The following is a 17176-nucleotide window of genomic DNA, read 5'->3' on the forward strand; positions in this document are numbered from 1 at the left end:
GTGACTGCTGAAGAGGCCCCAGCAGTGCCTACACAAGTCCAGCTGACAAGAGGATGAGGTTAAGGTCATTTCTTTTACCCTTCAGCTAGGACGGGGCAGTTTCCAGTTTCTTCTTCAGGTTCTCCATTAGTAGCAAGTTCTGCAAGGCCAACCTCCTGCAGTCCCCATCCGGATCTTTCTCTACCACATCTGTAAAAGAACATGCCGAGGCTAAGTTGGAAAATAGAATAAAACACACTGCTCTTCACCCAGCCTGTCTGTAATGTTACACTGACCATCACGGCTCTAAAGGCAACAGCAAAACATCTGCCATGCCAGAATTCACACATCTCCCCTTGAGCTATCCAGAACCATTCTGTAGCCCATCCACTAGCATGAATACAGTCTGCAGTTAAAAATACACTGATTCAGAAGCCTAAAGTCTCCATTCTGCAATTCTACAGGACTGCTCAGTGCTTCCTCCTGAAATGTAGTCACAGCACTCTTGAACTGGGGGAAAGGAACTTCCATGCCTGCTTCTTTAACACAATTTTCCTTCTGCTGGTCTTCTGCTAAACTAGTACATTTTTTATGTTTTATGGAGAATGAAAGGGAGGGGACGAAGCTGCTTCAAGCAGCTGTTATTTCAGGGGCCCTTACCGAGCCTGCAAAGCACAAACCAGGATGCACGCAGGATGTCTGAGCAGGGGGAGCCTGGAAGAGCAGAGAGCCTGTGCAAGGATATCCTGTACGCACAAGCAGTGTGCTCAGAGCCCAGCACTGTCAGCCCAAACACATGACTCATTCAGATTGAGCAGAACTATTTATAACCTCACGGAGAGCTTCACTGCAGTGTTTCCACCCTCCCTCTACAGAAGGAGAAAACGGGAAGGCTACAAGACAGCTTACTGCGAGCTCATAAGCTAAGAGACTGACATTGGCACTGCTTCCAATTGCATGAGCACAGACCTTGAATTGCTGCCACTTAGGGGGTACTAAGATACACCCAGCTCATTTCATCGAATAAATTTACCCATGACAGCTCCACAGCACTTGCAAGGCTGGGAGGGGGGGGGGAGGGGAATTCCCTCAATTCCTCAGCAGCTGCCTTTGAAGGAGTAGTTTCCTAGAAACGCTCAGGTATTCCCCTCAGACCTGACTGTCACAAAGGCAGGTCTCTGATGCCTGACCTCATCTGCAGGAGCAGTAAGGAGGAGCCCAGAACCTCCCAGGGATAGACCTTTTACCAACAATCACAGAATCACAGAATTGTAGGGGTTGGAAGGGACCTCCAGAGCAAAGCACCAGCCCAAGAACTTGTGTTTCAGGAAGAAGCTCCATAAGGACACAAGTTTTAAGTGGCACTTAAATGACACCTGCCTACACGTGCAGCAGAGTTGTGTTCTTAAAGGTGTCTAAATACATCATGGGAGCTTACATGTTCCCACCAGGAGCTATCGCACAATTTCCAGGCAACAGCACCACAAGAAAAGCCTGTTACACTTCCTACAGGCACAGAAAAATGCTGCTAACCCTGTTCTCCTCCTTCCAACTCATTAAAACCAGACTACACACACCCCTCATTCTGAAAAGAGGGCCACAGCATCCCTGGAAAGGCTTTACTTGGTGATAGCAATGGTTAACAGCTGAGACGAGCAGATTCTTCAGAGCACACCATGTCATGGGGAAAGTAAAGCTTTTGGCCCCACGAGGCAGCTCTCTTTCTGTTAAAGGCCACAGAGCTCTGCAACCTGTGAGGATCAGAGGCCGCCTGTGTCAGTGCTGCTTCCTGCCTGCTCCATGGGGGAAGCCAGCTCACCAAGAGGGGCAATGGTGAAGGAAACCAACCCAGGGAGTCACACAAGGGCCACACAGAACAGTGCAGGCTCCAGGAGCACAGACCACACAGCATCACTTCCTCTTGTGCTTGCAGCATGCTGCAGTACGCAACCATGCCCTTGTGCAGTTCTAGCTGTGCACTACTCATAAAAATTGGAGTTTGCACACGTTGTTCAGCACAAGCTGCTCTCTTTCACAGGCTATTATTTCCTTCAGCAATAGGATGTCAGGAGATGGGGCTCTTCCTCCTCCTATAGAACGTGCACACAGCATAACACAGCCACATAAGCCTTGTACGTCACTGCCTGGATGCAAGGTGCAACGCAACAGCGTTCTGCAGCTTCATGAGAGGAGTGCTTGGAGGCTTAGGCAGAGAAGGGGGTGCACAGCATATTCTAGGATATTTGTTTAGCAACTGTTCTAAAGCGTGAGGACAGCTGCACTTTGAGATGCCTCACACACCTCTCAGCTTGTGCTTTAGAGACCTCTACAATACGTCTCTACAGCACACGGTGTGCTCTGCCCCCTGCCCCAGACTTCAAGGCAAGCAGTGGGTACGTTTGTCACACCAGTGTGGTGCACGACACAAGCACACTACTGCTGCAGCCATACTCTTAAAGAGATGCAAACCAGAAAAACACTGACATTCCCCACCACATCTCACCTTCCAGCCAGGACCGAGCCTCCAGAAGTTCCTCTGTCACATCTTGCAGAAGATGCTCTGCAGGGACACTGAGGAGTATGGAGGAGACACAGGACAGCAGCCCCTGGCGCACGTACCTGTTGGAGAGAGGCAAACCAGTCAGAACCTGCAGCTTCCTGCTCTACCTTGAGTTGCTTCTTATGGCTCACCTTAAGGCTTCTCCAGTTTCCACTATCTGTGATTATAGAATCATAGAATCACAAGGTTGGAAAGGACCTACAAGATCATCTACTCCAACCATCCTCCCACTACCATGGCTACCACAGGCCACTAAACCGTATCTCATAGCTCCTCATCCAGACCTCTTATGATAACCATTGCCACCTTCCTACTAATTAGGAGTGTAATTATGTATCAGCTGGCATGCCACTCACATACAGAGCCTCTCCCACACATGGGCTCAGTGTGCATAGCAGAACACAGAGACCTGGAAAAGTCTGAGGTTAAAACAGGATTTGTGTGTTTCCAGCATTTTATCTACGTGTTAATTTCCTTTCAAGTTGAATGTTGGAGCTGCATCTAAAGTTCTCTGAGCTTATTCAGTTGAAAACATTACAAGGATAGTTGGAGGAACATGCCCTGTTTTTTATAGGTAATGATTGTACCTCCACACTAGAAGACGCCAACAAATACCTGTTTGTTTGACATCAAAGCCATGATTTCATTACACACTCTAGCAATGCTCAAAGGAGCACAAGGCCAGAGGTCAGCGTTGAGAAGAACTGGGGAAGTCACTGGCATTCCCAGCCAGGTGCTGGACAAGGACAAGGACAGGCTGTGGCTGACCAGCACATCTTTAGAAACAAATGCACACAGCTACAACTCACGAGTCAGTGTGGAAACGCAGGGCCCAAACAAACTCCAGCAGTGCCTTTCCCATTGCAGTAACTGCCTGTAAAACAGGATTATGACAAACACTGAATACCTTCACACTCACATCACTTCAAAGGACTGGATCTCGATACGCACTGCTGTGAATGTCAGGGTTAACAATTATTTTACAGAAGAGAAAACTGAGGCAGTCAGAAGAACTGATGTGCTCAACTTCCCATAGAAATTGAAAGAAAAACTACCAGAAGCAGCAGAAGGAAGTGCAGGGCTGCCTGAATCCCACACCTCCTTTCTGATCATCTTTTCTCAGCCCTTTGAGGACTCCTCAGCACGTGACCCAAACTCACTGCAGGCCTCAGAGCCCACTGCTGTGTCCGACAGCACCTCTGAGCTCCCAGGCTGGAACTCACTCCACACAGCCTTCCTTACCATGGTGTTGACAGCCAGGTACATCAGGACTGCTAAAGTGTGGACCAGTCTTCCAAGGACAAAGTGATCTTCCCCCAGGAGATCAAACGTTGACAAAGGCCTGCAAGTGCAAGACACAGTTCTGAACCAGTGACAGGGATGATCTCTGGAATGGTTGGGGTGGTTGTGAAGAGCAAACGGTCATGCACAAATCTGAGTTCCTAAAACAGCAGTCACTTCACAGACTCCAATACAGACCACAGCTGCTTGCTCCCAGACCAGAAACATTCTCTCCAGTGAGGATCACTTGCTTGACCAGCAGCCTAGCTTTGTTAGAAAGAACTGCATGCCAAAGCTAGTATTGCTGCCATCCTAGAAACAAACCATAAAGACAGATAGTACAAGAATCTTGATTCCAGTGGAATCAATTACTGACCCTTCCTTTGGTAAACAAAGACTTGAGTGACTGACAATAACCCGTGTCCTGTAACATGATGCAGTTAATTTCTGTTAAAGAGGGCAGCCTGAGTTCTGTGGCTTTGTATGAACCCGCCAAAGTGCTGTTGGATGCTGTGAAAATCATCACCCTGTGGACCTGCTGACAGGCTGTGCTTAGTAATGCATTCGCTTACTGCAGGGTCTCACATATTTCCATCCAAGAAAACTTCATTGGATAAGTGGAGAGCAGAAAATCTTCCTCAGTGTGCTTTATCCATGAGCCAGGCATCAGTGTGGTGTCACAAGACTCCCACATAACCTCTGGGCTCTATTCTGCTGCTCTGAGACAAGCAGAACAAGCAAGAGATTCACTCTCAAGCTGTCAAGCTCACATCCCGAGGTGTTCACTCACCTGTCAAAGTTCTGGATCAACGGAAAAAAGAAGTGTCCAGCAAGAGAATTGAACTCATTTGGATGAGAAGGCTGTTCCACTTGAGACTGCCCCTGTCCAAAAGAAAAATAAACTTAGACACAAGATGCAGCACCCATAGTTCTACATTCATCTATTGCAGCCATCCCACTGCCAGCTATTGCTTACTTGAACACCTACGGCTGCTAGTTTCCAGGCCAGTCAACTCACTCTCCACTTCAGATCCTCTCACACATCCAAATGTTTCACTAAAATATATCTCAGTACTGCTGGGTTGCATATGAAAAACAAGAAGAGAGTTTTGGAAAGCAAGTCCTCCAGGATGAACCATTGGGGAGTCACAGGACCTGGGAAACTGGCAATAATTTATCTCCCTGAAAAAGAGAGGAAGTCTGAGACAGTCCACTGCAGATGCAGCTGCACTGAAGGAGGATGCTCTCTGAGGTGCAGCCACAGCTCCCTGCAGTGGCCAGACAAGGTCAGAACATGCAAAGAATGGCCAGAGCAATCCTTCAATGCGAGACAAGGAGACCAAGATTTACTTTCATTCTCCTCCTGGGAGAGGACTACAGGATTTGGTACTGAAAAAAATTTAACAAAAGACTGAAGTGAAACTGACATTTTAAGTAATCCAGTCCTGCCTTTGGATTGGGCTCAATTTCACGTCTATTTTGCTCTCTCCAGATAAAACTATAGCAACCCCTCCTGTCCTTGATTCTGCTGGATTTGACATTTGTTGCTGCCGTGGCCTCACCTTAGCAAACCTCCTCGTCTTGCTTTTGATTCTCTCATCAACAATTCTTCTCCAGTCCTTGGAGCTGCCACTCTCAGGAAGGAGATGGATACAAGGGTTTTGGGCACCAGAATGTTTGGTCTTCCCATGGCCTTTGGCACAGGACAGTTCCTGAGCTGCTAAAACCAGCACCTAGATGAAAAAGAAGGGGGGATGGTGTTAAAATAGGGATAATCTGTACTGAGGAAACAAGTTGAATGCACCCAAACCAACGGGAACAGCAAGGCAGAAAGACACAAGTTTAGAATTAAGAACTGCAAGGCAAGCAATTGAAACCCAGTGAATGGACTCTGAGGTAATGGTGCAAGCAGTCACTGCCCTGAAACAGAACAGCAGCCCCCTGTTCAGACTCTGTAACCCTGACACAGAAAGAAGCACAGGCAGACTGCTGGCTTGCAAAAAGCAGAGATCCCAGAATGATGACACATCAGGAGAAAATGGCTGCTTTATGGCAAAAGATCATCACACATTTTTCACTGTGTGGGCAACAACTGCTGCTTAATTCAAATGCAACAGAATTAAGAGCAAGAGAAGAATGGCAGGCTCAAATATAACTAAGAGATTCTCATGCCTCTGCTTCCTCCTCACCTCTCCTACAAGGAAAAAAGGTCCCCATTGCATCTTAGGGACACTGCACTGGTGCAACAAAGACATAAGAGAAGTGGGAAGTGAAGAGAAGAGCGCTTACATCGAGAATATCCATGCGCTGACGAAGGCTGTAGTTCAGAGAGTAGAACTGGGAGGTCAAGTACTGTGCTACCTGTGCAGAAAAATCAAGGAGCAGTGAGCCCAGTCTGTAAACAGCCTTTCTACTCATTCCAAACATTCTAAACTCTCCATTTGAGGCAATGTCCAGTTTCCTGTTAGCTAACAACAAGACTCTGAGCTTGGGGAAGAAGAGCACTCTATGAACAGGGGAAATCAAATACTTCCAATTCTAGACTCTCCCAGAGGAAGTGAACAACTAACAGGACTTTGCTATTCTTCTCTCCCCCTATGCAGAGGTTTTCAAACAGCTGTCATGGCAGCTGATTACAAACAGCAGGCTGCCAGTGTGCCTCAGCTTGCTCCTACATAAAGCCATCTTCCTTTAGTGCAAGAATCCTTATCTGACTTGTCTCATCAGGTACACCCATACACACAAAATCATGTCCTGCAGCCTGTTACAGCTCTTGAACAAGCTTCTGCTTTCCTGTTGTTTGTTATCCATTCCAGATCCTTCCGTGCCCAGCCCATTTCTGAGGCACTGCCAGATTTGAACCAGCTCTTCACGCTCTGAAGCTGCTATTACCAAACTAGCAAGAGACTTCACCTCCTTAAATTTTTGCCAGTACCTCAACTGGAAAAAAGGAAGCAGTAAGAGGAACTAACAGGTATTGGATCAGTGGTTAAAACAGCTACTTGTGCCTTCTGACGGAGCTCTGCAAAGCCTTCCAGGCAGGTCTTCTCCTCCAGATGCAACAGTATTTTTGCCAGCTCCACGCTAACCTGCTCAAAATAAGACAACAGGAATCATGCCACTGCAGGTTATGTTTCTCACAGGTTTTACAGAGTCCCATCCACCTTCCACTTCTAATGCTGTAGCACAGAGGGAACAATACAGGTAACAACATGCCCTTTACTCACGAGGGAGAAACAACACATTAAGATAAACATCATCAAGATGGATTTCTCAAAACACAGAACAAAACCCTCAGCTGATTTCTTCATCCACGTTCATTTTTCACTTTGGCTTTTTAGACAAATGCTAACATCGTGAGACAGGAAGACCTGACCCTACAGTTCCTGAATCAAATCCCACCTTTAGGCGTTCCCTGCCACGTTGCTGAGAGCAGTCATCACAGCAGCATCTTTGACCTAAGTTCCTTTCACTCAGGCTTTTAATCTTGATAACACAACCCACCTGCTCCCTTGTTAAAGAGCTACATTTGTACGAGCAAAGACAGGAAGTCCATTTGATTTTATTTCATTTTTGTTGGGAAATAACAATTATTCAATTTCAATTCAATGTCAATTACATCCAAAATTAAAATTATTTTATCTGTGGGATTCATGGCAGCTCTACGTGTTGCCTTTCCAAAGCTTTTTCTGCCCAGCACAAAGCATGGAACTTGCCCTGCTGCCCAAGTGACTGGCAAGGTCTACTTGCAAACACATTTCTTTTTCAGTGCTGGAGCTGCTCAGTGCCACTCTGCTGCCTTCACTCCTGCCTACTTCTTTGTGCTCTGTAGCCTCGGCTCAAAAGCCACTATTTCCTTCTATTTCCCTTCCCAAGCTCAAAATTCAGACATTAGCTCAGTGGGTTGCTCTGCTGGGAAGACTGATCTCCTCACAAGGCCAAAGGGATCGCCCAGCACCAGAGCCCACTGCTCATTGTTAGCTCACGCTGCTTCACCTCTCTTGCTGCCGCTGGATTCTTCCGAACCAAGCTCTCAAGAGCCTTGACAGCTTCTTCCCACTTGTCCAGATCTTCAGAACCTGTCAGGACTGAAGGCAAACAGAAAGCAGGCAAGATATTAACAGAACGGCTCTGCTCAGGTACATGCCCTAACTTTCCTCTGCCAGCAGTTTGTCTTCTTATAAGAAGGCACAGCTGACCCAGCACACAACCAGCATTAAGAGCTGAACTGCAGCTCTTTATGAATGACAGTTCAGCACTTGAGCCCAGATAACTGAAAAAATACAGCTTCTCTGCATTAGCTCCAATAAAAACAACCAAATGAGACCGCTCTGCTCTCCCCAAAACAGTCAGAAAAAGATGAGGACTCATCCCAACATCTCACACCTTCAATACAGTCTCGAATATACACTGGAGCCTTAGTCTTCTTCAGTTCTTTATCCTCTGACATGTCGTAAGGTGTCAGGTCATCATCACTGTAAACAAAACAAGGGCAGGAGTTAGCCCGTAGGGGAAGGCTATTCTTTGCCCAGCTGACCTCAAGGAAGTAAAGAAGCAGCACAAACACCACTGTTACACCACTACTACTGCAATGCAGAGCAGCATGGCTGCAGCCCAGGCTAAAGGAGCTCCCTGGGAAGTTGTAAGAATGACTCTGTAAGCACATCTCCTGGCCAAGTGTAGGCAGGGGTCAGGAGACCCAGAGGCATGAAGCTGATTCTTGAGATTTCTTTATATATTATTTGTAAAAAGCCAGGATAAGTAGGTCCACTAATGAGTACATATATCAGTAAATCCAAGAAATGTCTCATAAGTCAATCAAACAATGAATACAATGGTTGTGCCTGACAGTGGCTTTGCTCCAGTTATTGACAAACGTTCTTGCATACAGTTTCCTACATGATGCCTTATTCTGCTGAACACCATTCAGCTGAACAAGGTCTGCTCCCTCATTCTGGTCAGAAAGAACAAAATTTGCTCCCTCCTCTCCAAGGCTGCTTTTAAGAACCTACTATTTCTTTTCCATTTCCTACCAGTTTCTTGACTCACACCTGTCAAGCTCAGCATCTGACTCCTCATCTGGCATCACATGAGTCGTTGCTGTCGGTGATTTCCCATTACTTTCCAATACTGGTGGCAGTGCAGCATCTGCATTCTCATTCCTGCTGAAAGCAATGAGAAACAATAAAACCAATAAGGTAACAGTCTGTATTCACAAGCAAAAAGCTTCCAGCTCCATCACAGCCCCACTGCCTCAATAGTATGACAAATTCTCGTTTCTGTGTTGTCCCACCCACACAAGGAATAAAGTCCTGAGACAGAGAACGCAGTGAGGGGAGAAGCAGAATCTCACAGCTGGAAAGTAATAGAAAACAGAACTTGAGTTAGCTCATCTGCTGCATTCTCCCTCTGCTAAGTTGTACCTAGGATTGCTAAGGAAAGACTCATCTGTGGTAGGTGGATCTCACTGGTCTGGAGACCATCAGTGACACTGACCAAGTGGAGAGCTAGGATCTTAAACCTCTCCTAAGGAGACAAGTGCAGTAAAGTATTTCTTTGGACTTCGGTACGTCCTTTAATCTCTCTACTTCTCAAATGCTGTCTAAGCAGCTGTCTGTGCTGACTACACCACTAAAACAGGAGCTTTACATCTTCTGTAATTCACTGGAGTGCTGGACAGCTTCATTTGCTAATAACATCAAGTGACTGATTTATCTGCTGTTAAGAATAAGTGCTTCAAGAGCTACAGCAGATGCCATGAAAGCAAAGAGCACCACTGAACCAGGAATGGTCAACTGACAGATATCCCATATTTTTCCTACTGATGAATGGTCTGGACACAGAAGATCTCTCAGATGCAGACAGAGAGGCCCATTCAACTCTACTCAGGGGAACGTAAAATCCCTAGAAACTGCAGCATGGTTTCACTACGATCAGCTGTCAAACAAGCAATTCTAACACAAGCTACCATTTGAGTTGTGAATTTAAGATAATTATATTGCGTTATAACAACAGTGCATTGCAATGCTTTGTAAGAATATAAAAGACATCTTGAATTCCACATATGGTCCTAAAGTACACTCAAAAAAGGTACACAGAAAGGCAAAAAGAATGACCAGAGGCTCAAAATTGATTACATACAAGGAATGACTAAAAAATTGAGGGCTTGTCTGGAAGGGACAACGATCGACAAAAAAGGCATGAGGAGAATTAAAAAGTTCAGAATCAAACAACACATCTCTTCCAGATGCAGTCCCCAAAGATTATCAAGGGAAAAAATCAAATCAAACATAACTTTTCCAGTTACTCAGCATATTTTTTGTATCTGCTACATGGAAATGAAGAGCAGCAAAGTCTTACTTATTGTCTGGAAGACCTGGGAGGACACTGAGTGGTGCAGCTTGTACCAGAAGGGACTTCAGCTCTCTTGCTTCATCATCTTCTTCATACTAGACATTCAGAATAGCTGTTACTGCTCTCTAAGATGACAAACATGCCCAGCATGCAACACCTGACCCCTCTGCAGTGTGCAAATGGGGACTGAATCATCCTCAGCTGAACACACAGCCATCCCTTTTGTTTCAGTCACTACCAGCAGTAACATTAAAGCTGCACAGAGATCAGTGCCACGCGTAATCTTCCCCCCTGTATTTCATGGTAGTGCTTGGTCAGACCTTGTCTCAGTGTTATTTATAATCTTCAAATCGTTTCATCAGTGGCAATGCAACAAGGAGAACGAATCAGGTTTTTATGGAACAAATGGGATTTTATCACATAATTCTTATACATTATACTGGCAATAACATGACAAAGATCCCCATGTCAATCTTGAAAATCTCAGGGCAGGCGTTCCCAGCACGTCAGGGAACACACACTCACCACTCCCAGCTCCCATAGGTCAGATTGGGGTTTCCTCACACAATGTGACAATCTTCCAGTGGTCCACTACTTATTAACAACTTACCATAAGCTTAACCATCAGATTACACCCCTAGGGCCACCCTCACCCGTCCACCTGGTTTTTACACAATTCCTTTTTGTAATCGGGCAACCTCTCTTTTGGAAAACATCGCTGACTCTCCTCACTTCCAGATAAGAAGTGTTAGAAGGTTGGATAGTAGGAGGAAGTTTTTCAGCCAGAGGGTGGTGAGGCACTGGCACAGGTTGCCCAAGGAGGCTGTGGATGCCCCATCCCTGCAGGCATTCGACGCCAGGCTGGATGTGGCTCTGGGCAGCCTGGGCTGCTGGTTGGCGACCTGCACACAGCAGGGGGTTGGAGCTGGATGAGCATCGTGGGCCTTTTCAGCCCAGGCCATTCTATGACTCTGTGATAACGCTCTGGCTCACCTGCTTTTAAACTTGTACTCCCTCTGTGCCCCACGTACCAGAGAGAAATTTCACTGTAACCTTTACCTGAAACTGCAGGACGGGCCCATCCGTGTTAATCTTTGAACTGATGCTCTCGGCCACTATCATCCCCAGGCGCCGTATCTGAGGCAGGCTGCTGTCCAGGTGGCACTTCACGCCCTCCATCATGCTCGTGAGAAGTTCTGCAGAACACAGCACGCAAACAATGCCAGAGCCAAATGTGTGCCTTCAGAGGTCATCCAGCGAAGGGCAGAAAGGCAAGAAGGGCCTAAGCAACCACGACTTCTGCCTGCAATGGCAGTACTGCCTTTCAACACCAACATACTGAAGCCATGCTTTGTTGTGGGCACACAAGCACACATCACAAACATATTCTGAATCTGGAATATTTAGTTTTTCACTGGTATAAAAAAACAGAAAGGATTTCAATCCTTAGCTCATGTTTAGAGCTTTGAAACCAGGTAAGTGAAATCCACATCATGAGGAAATGGCAAATTCTGGCCAGTGCAGTAATCAGAGGGAGGAGATTCCCTCATCACCTAGGCAAGCTGACACAGGTAACTAACATCAGCATTTCTCAGTCCAGAGAGAACTGTGACTGCCATCCTTATCTGGCAGACCTACTGTCAGCTCAGAAAAGCTTATGTGTTCAGCAGCTGCCAGAGAGAAAACAGGTTATAAAACTTGAGCACAGTAAAACTTGAGGCAGTAACAGGTCTTGTGAAGCACAATGAACTCCAGCCTGAAATGGCAGAACAGGTTGTCCAAGTCAACCTTCCAACAAGTGAAAAACAAAGCCAGACAAGAAGCAACTCTAAAAATCGGACAGATATTACTTTTTTTTGCAATAGAAGTTTTATTTTCAGACCAGAACCCCACTCTGCTACACGTTACCTAATTACAAAACAGACAGTCCTTGCCTGTAACACACTATCACTACTCACCTAACAAGTGAGCACACTGAGGGAGCAGAAGAACACAGGAATGCACACGGACAGAGCCTAGCCAAACTGCTTCTGATTCGTGGTGCTCTTCCCTCCCATCTCTTCTGAAGTGTTACTCACGCTCCAGCACCAAGACAATTTAAGCACGTGATTCCTCCACCCAGTTCCAGAACCAATCCAAGTTTTCCTGAGACAAAACTTAAGGGTTCCTAGGGCCATTATTCAGCTAAGAACTTCAGTTCAAAGATACCATCTCCAACTTCACACTTTAAAGCTCCGTGCTTGGAATCACTTTGCATCACTGCTAAAGGAAAAGGATTCCAGCAGGACACCCGGCCTGACAGGATGAAGACAGGACAGTTTTGTTCACCTACACATCGAAACAAATCATTCTCTCTTCCCAGTCAGACTTTCTGTTAAACACATCCATGCATCACTTCTGCCACCTCACCTTGCCTGCAGCTCTCTATTTCGGGTTCCTTCAGGTGAGAAAGGCAGATAAGAATGGCCTTACTAATATACTGCTGCTGCTCCACTGGAGAGTGTTTCACTGCACTGCTGCTGCCCCAGGTCTCCAACAGCTCTCGCAGCACCTGAATCAGAGTATAAACAACTTTGTTCATCCAAACTATCTTGAAACAGATCTTTTCCACGTGTCAGTCATACAGCACATGACACCTCAGGATGGCCCACAGGTCTTAATGCCTCTCAGTGCAGTCAGCCTCCCTACCCACGGTGCTAACTTTGTATTTCAGAGACCAAAATGGTCTCGTGCTTGGCCAGCTGAGAAGTCCAGACCATCTTCCTTTAATATCTTGTTAAATGTAAGATTTTTGAATGATAAATACATTTCTTTTTCTTAAACACAGTATCATACTGCTTTCTGACAATAATACATTGTTCTGCATATTATCTGCTATCACACAATGTTTCCAGTCCAATGTTCAAAGAGCAGCTGCCAGCGGTCTTAGATTTTAGAGCTTGTAACCACTGCAAAAAACAAACAAACAAAAACCCAACACATCAAAATGATACCAAAACAGGGGTGATTTCCAGAAATACAAACTTCCTGGAAGTTCTGGTGGTACACTGCTAAATTGGAGAGAGAAAGGATCTGTATCCCCACTGAGGTTAAGGGAGAAAAAGAGATTCTGAAGCATCAAGCATGCAGCACACAGACGGCTCATAACCAACTCCAGCACTTTCTGTCACCCAGGTCAGCTGAGAGAAGCTGAGGAGGACAGAGGGCACCTGTAATTCGGGCCTTTGCAGTTTTGCTACCTGGAGGACAATTTGCCAAGTGAATATGAAAAGCATCAGCAGTGCAGAACGTCTTTGGTTTTGCACGTGTTGGTTTTGCACCAGTCAACATCCCAGGGCTGCCATTGCTGCCACGAGCAGCAGCAAGAGTGACTTAGGGAAGTTCCAACACCCCACACAGACACACATTCACAGCGTAGAATTCCTTCCGATCAGACACCTCACCAAGGCCATGCCTTAACCTTACCTTGATCAGTAAGGCACGACGAAGGCTCTCCAGGGACAGATAGCCAAGAAGATTCTGCAGCACTGCAGTCTGTAATGAAAACCACAGGTCTTGCTTTAACTGGGCATAAAGTCAGCATCCAGCAATGCTGAACGTATGTTAAACTTCAATGTGAAGGACTGGTTGACAGCATTCAAACAGAAAAACTAAATAAAAAAGGAAAAAATAAGAACAAAAAAGCAATACAAGCAATTGCTGATAAAATATATGGCAAATCAGGACAGGAATGCAGCACTTGTACCAGCAAGACCAGACAAATACAGAACAGACACAGTCTAGACCTGGAGCTCAGCTAAATAAAACCAAACCCGACAACAACAAATTGGCACTATGGCAAAGAGTGGCATTGCTTCACTGCTGTTCAGCTCAGAGCCCTTACCGTGCAGCCATACTGCAACAGCAGCATCTTCTGTGTCACGACAAACTGAGCTTTCTTATTTTTCACAACCAGATTCCCCAGCAATCTAGACAAGACATCTGCCCTAGCAAAACAACAGCAAAACATTAGGGATCTATGGAGGGATTGTCACACTGCCTCTCATTACATGAGATTCTTTGAGCAGCTATTTGCACTGAAGTGAACACCTCTAAATGTTACGAGTCACTCAATGGTTGCAAATGTTTTTTTTTCACTGCATGCCATGGCTCAGGCCTGTAGGGAGCAGTGCAGGTTCTAGCTGAGGGGGAACAATCAGCAATTTTGTCCCTTGGTCCCTCAGGAAATGGCACTGTAAGAAACAGACTGCACACGTGTGTGTGTGCCAGCATCTGTCCTAAGTGTCTGTGGCAAAGTTCCTCCCTGAAGCAGAGCAAAAGCTGGAAAACAGAGTTCTTACCCCGGCGCTCTCTGAACAAAACCAAGGACCACTGCCTCCATCCAGCGGTCTGGCACACATTCAACCAACCGCCAGCAAATTCTTTGCCAGATGCAGTCAGACTTGGTGAGATCCGTGAGGTGGGGCATCAAAACACTCAGAATTTCCTCTGAAGGAGGAGAGAAAAGAAAGAAACACATCAGCTGGGAAGAAGGACTGCAACGCTTCTTCAGGTCAGCTGCAAGCATAAAGATCTTCATGGACGGAGAAACAGAACAGTCTGCAATATTTTCTTTATTATTTTCTATTTTCTTTCTGTGGTGGAAACACCGTGCAGCCTAAGAAACTTGCAAGCATTCCTCAGTGCAGTAAATAGATGTGCAATCTCTCCTTCTTGTCCCTGAAGCCCTGTCAGCAACTACTGTGACTTTAAACTCCTAAGCCAAGCGAGACTGAAGGCTACTCATAGGAGATGATTATTACATATGGGGAGTGATTTTTGCTGGTATTTACAACACACTTTCAGGTTACTGGATTAGATGCACTAGAAGAGCACTTAATAGCGATGCCCCAAACGGCAAGATGAGGGGAAGGGCAGAAAGCTCACATATTTTCGAGGTATGAGCACATCACACTTGCATGAGATGATAGAAGAGCATCGCCATCTATCAGGTCTGTAGCTGAGCGGCCTCAGAAAGCAAAGAGCAGCCTGTGCTGATCCACAAATAAAACCTCAAAACTACCAGGTCAGGTAGAACACTCACTTTGTCTCCCATGAACACAGACCTTTCCCAGAATATGTGAAATGAAAGAGACTGAGCAATCCAAGCCACCTGGAATGAAACAGACAGAAGCTTAACAAGATCATCACGAGCATCACACAAAGCTGGTATACACATACCTACAGGCCACAAGTCTGAAAATGCAGATGAGTTTTCTTTTGAGGCATGACTTCAGCCACCCCCCCCACCCCCCATCAGCCTTCAGGTACAAACCAACCCAACATTATCCACGCAGAGGTGGAGTGAGAGCACTGAATAGCTCAGTGCTGCTTCAGCACAACGGTGAGTGCATTAGTGGTTGGTTCTGCACTGGTTTTCCACACACTTCATTTAGCTCACAGCTAGCAAGGGATGAGGATATTTAATAGTTCACAGGGCTGCAGCTTTTAGCAGGACTTTTAACAGCCTCAGTCTCAATCCTGGTATCTTATCCTTTTAAAGCACAACGTACTTCACAATAGAAGATGAACTTAAGGCTCCACAACACCCATTATTTACACCTCGAGCACCAGTCGAGGGCTCCACGCACAAAACACTCCAGAGGAGCCGCCTATACGCACCAGTTCTACATTCTCACCTCTGAGCGAAGCGGAGACGTTGTGCAGCACCTGGAGAACCGCGCCGCCCAGCAGAGGGAAGTAATGCTGCGGGAAGAACACGGCGGGGCTCCGGCCCAGGAGGCTGTTGCCGACGAGGTCGGGCAGACACACGATCCTGCCCAGCAGCGCGTCCTGCCGCTCGGCCGAGCCGGGTCGGGAATGCTGCTGGCACTGCTCCCAGATGAGCGCGGACAGGCGGCCCTGCCGCAGGAACCGCTCCAGCACCTCGGGCACCGCGGCCAGCCGCCAGTCGGAGCTGAAGGAGGAGAGCTGCGCTGAGTGCCCGCCCCGCCCCGCCGCAAGGAGCTGCGCGCGCGGCTGCCGTGCTGCTACCGCCGCAACCCCGCTGCGGGCACCGCCGCCCCGAGGCGCCCCGACCCCGGCCGTGGGTGGGCTGCAGGCAGCCCGGGACAGGGGTGGGGCTGCGAGGTTCCTCCCACCTCAACCGCTCCTGGATTCTGCCATCCCCTAAAGGCGACCCCGAGCCGCCGAGCCGAGCAGCACGGCCGCTCCGTGACCCCACGGGAAGCCCCACTCAACCCCCGCTCCCCTGCCCGGTCCCCGAGGCGCGGCACTGACCGCGGGGCCGCCAGGCTGTCGGTCAGCGCGCTGAAGGCGAGATCGGGCGGGCCCTCCAGGAAGAGGCTCCGCCACGGACCGGCCGGCTCCTCCGGCCCCGCCGCCAGGTTGCGCAAGAAGGCGGCGAGGCGCGCCCGCTCTCGCTCTCCGAGTGCCGCTGGATCCCCCGCCGCAGCCAGGGCCGCCCGCACGGCGCCCACCGCTTCCGCCTCAGGACGGAGCCCGGGCCCGGCCGCCTGCAGAGCGCTCTCCAAGGCCGCCGCCATGATGGAGATCGTACCGCTTCCGGCCGCCATGGTGGAGGCCGTGCCCACTTCCGGCCGCCATGTGGCGACCAATGGTAGTGCCGGAAGAAGGCCCCGCCCACGCTGTTCTTAAAGGCGCAGGAGCCCCTCCGTCTCTGCGAGCGCGGGCGGAAACGAGCGAGACGGGCAGTTCTCACCTCTACTGCTTTATTATCAGTCGCTCGTCCTATACAAGTACAAACACAACGTGGCCCCAAAGGCTACAAAGTGATACAAAACGACACAAAAATAATGAAAAAAACAACAAAACTTTATAGTATTGACTGTACAACAGGTGGTTCTTTGCCTTTCCCCAGGCAGCAGCACAGCCCCCAGCCTCGCTCTGCCTCGCAGTTTCCTTGCAGGGGTTGACGATCGGTTGCTAACTGGAGATTTGTAAAAGCAGAAGCACTTGCATCATTTCCTTAAGGAACTGAAT

At 47.7% G+C, this 17176-nt stretch overlaps 1 protein-coding gene across 1 annotated transcript; it reads right to left on the reverse strand.

The window, feature by feature from the left end:
• Window positions 1-85: 85 nt before the first annotated feature.
• On the reverse strand, window positions 86-16719 carry TELO2 (telomere maintenance 2; the record flags this gene model as incomplete). The annotated part of the gene is made up of 20 exons (XM_079542972.1): window positions 86-189; window positions 2483-2598; window positions 3349-3413; window positions 3782-3881; window positions 4611-4702; window positions 5383-5553; window positions 6110-6181; window positions 6793-6909; window positions 7817-7908; window positions 8207-8295; window positions 8872-8985; window positions 10181-10269; window positions 11234-11370; window positions 12584-12725; window positions 13640-13708; window positions 14058-14160; window positions 14515-14662; window positions 15258-15326; window positions 15853-16130; window positions 16454-16719. 20 exons carry the CDS (start codon window positions 16717-16719, stop codon window positions 86-88), a joined length of 2433 nt encoding a protein of 810 aa, XP_079399098.1.
• Window positions 16720-17176: the final 457 nt, after the last annotated feature.

This window comes from Tetrao urogallus (assembly GCF_951394365.1).
Source record: "Tetrao urogallus genome assembly, chromosome: 15".
NCBI lineage: Eukaryota > Metazoa > Chordata > Aves > Galliformes > Phasianidae > Tetrao > Tetrao urogallus.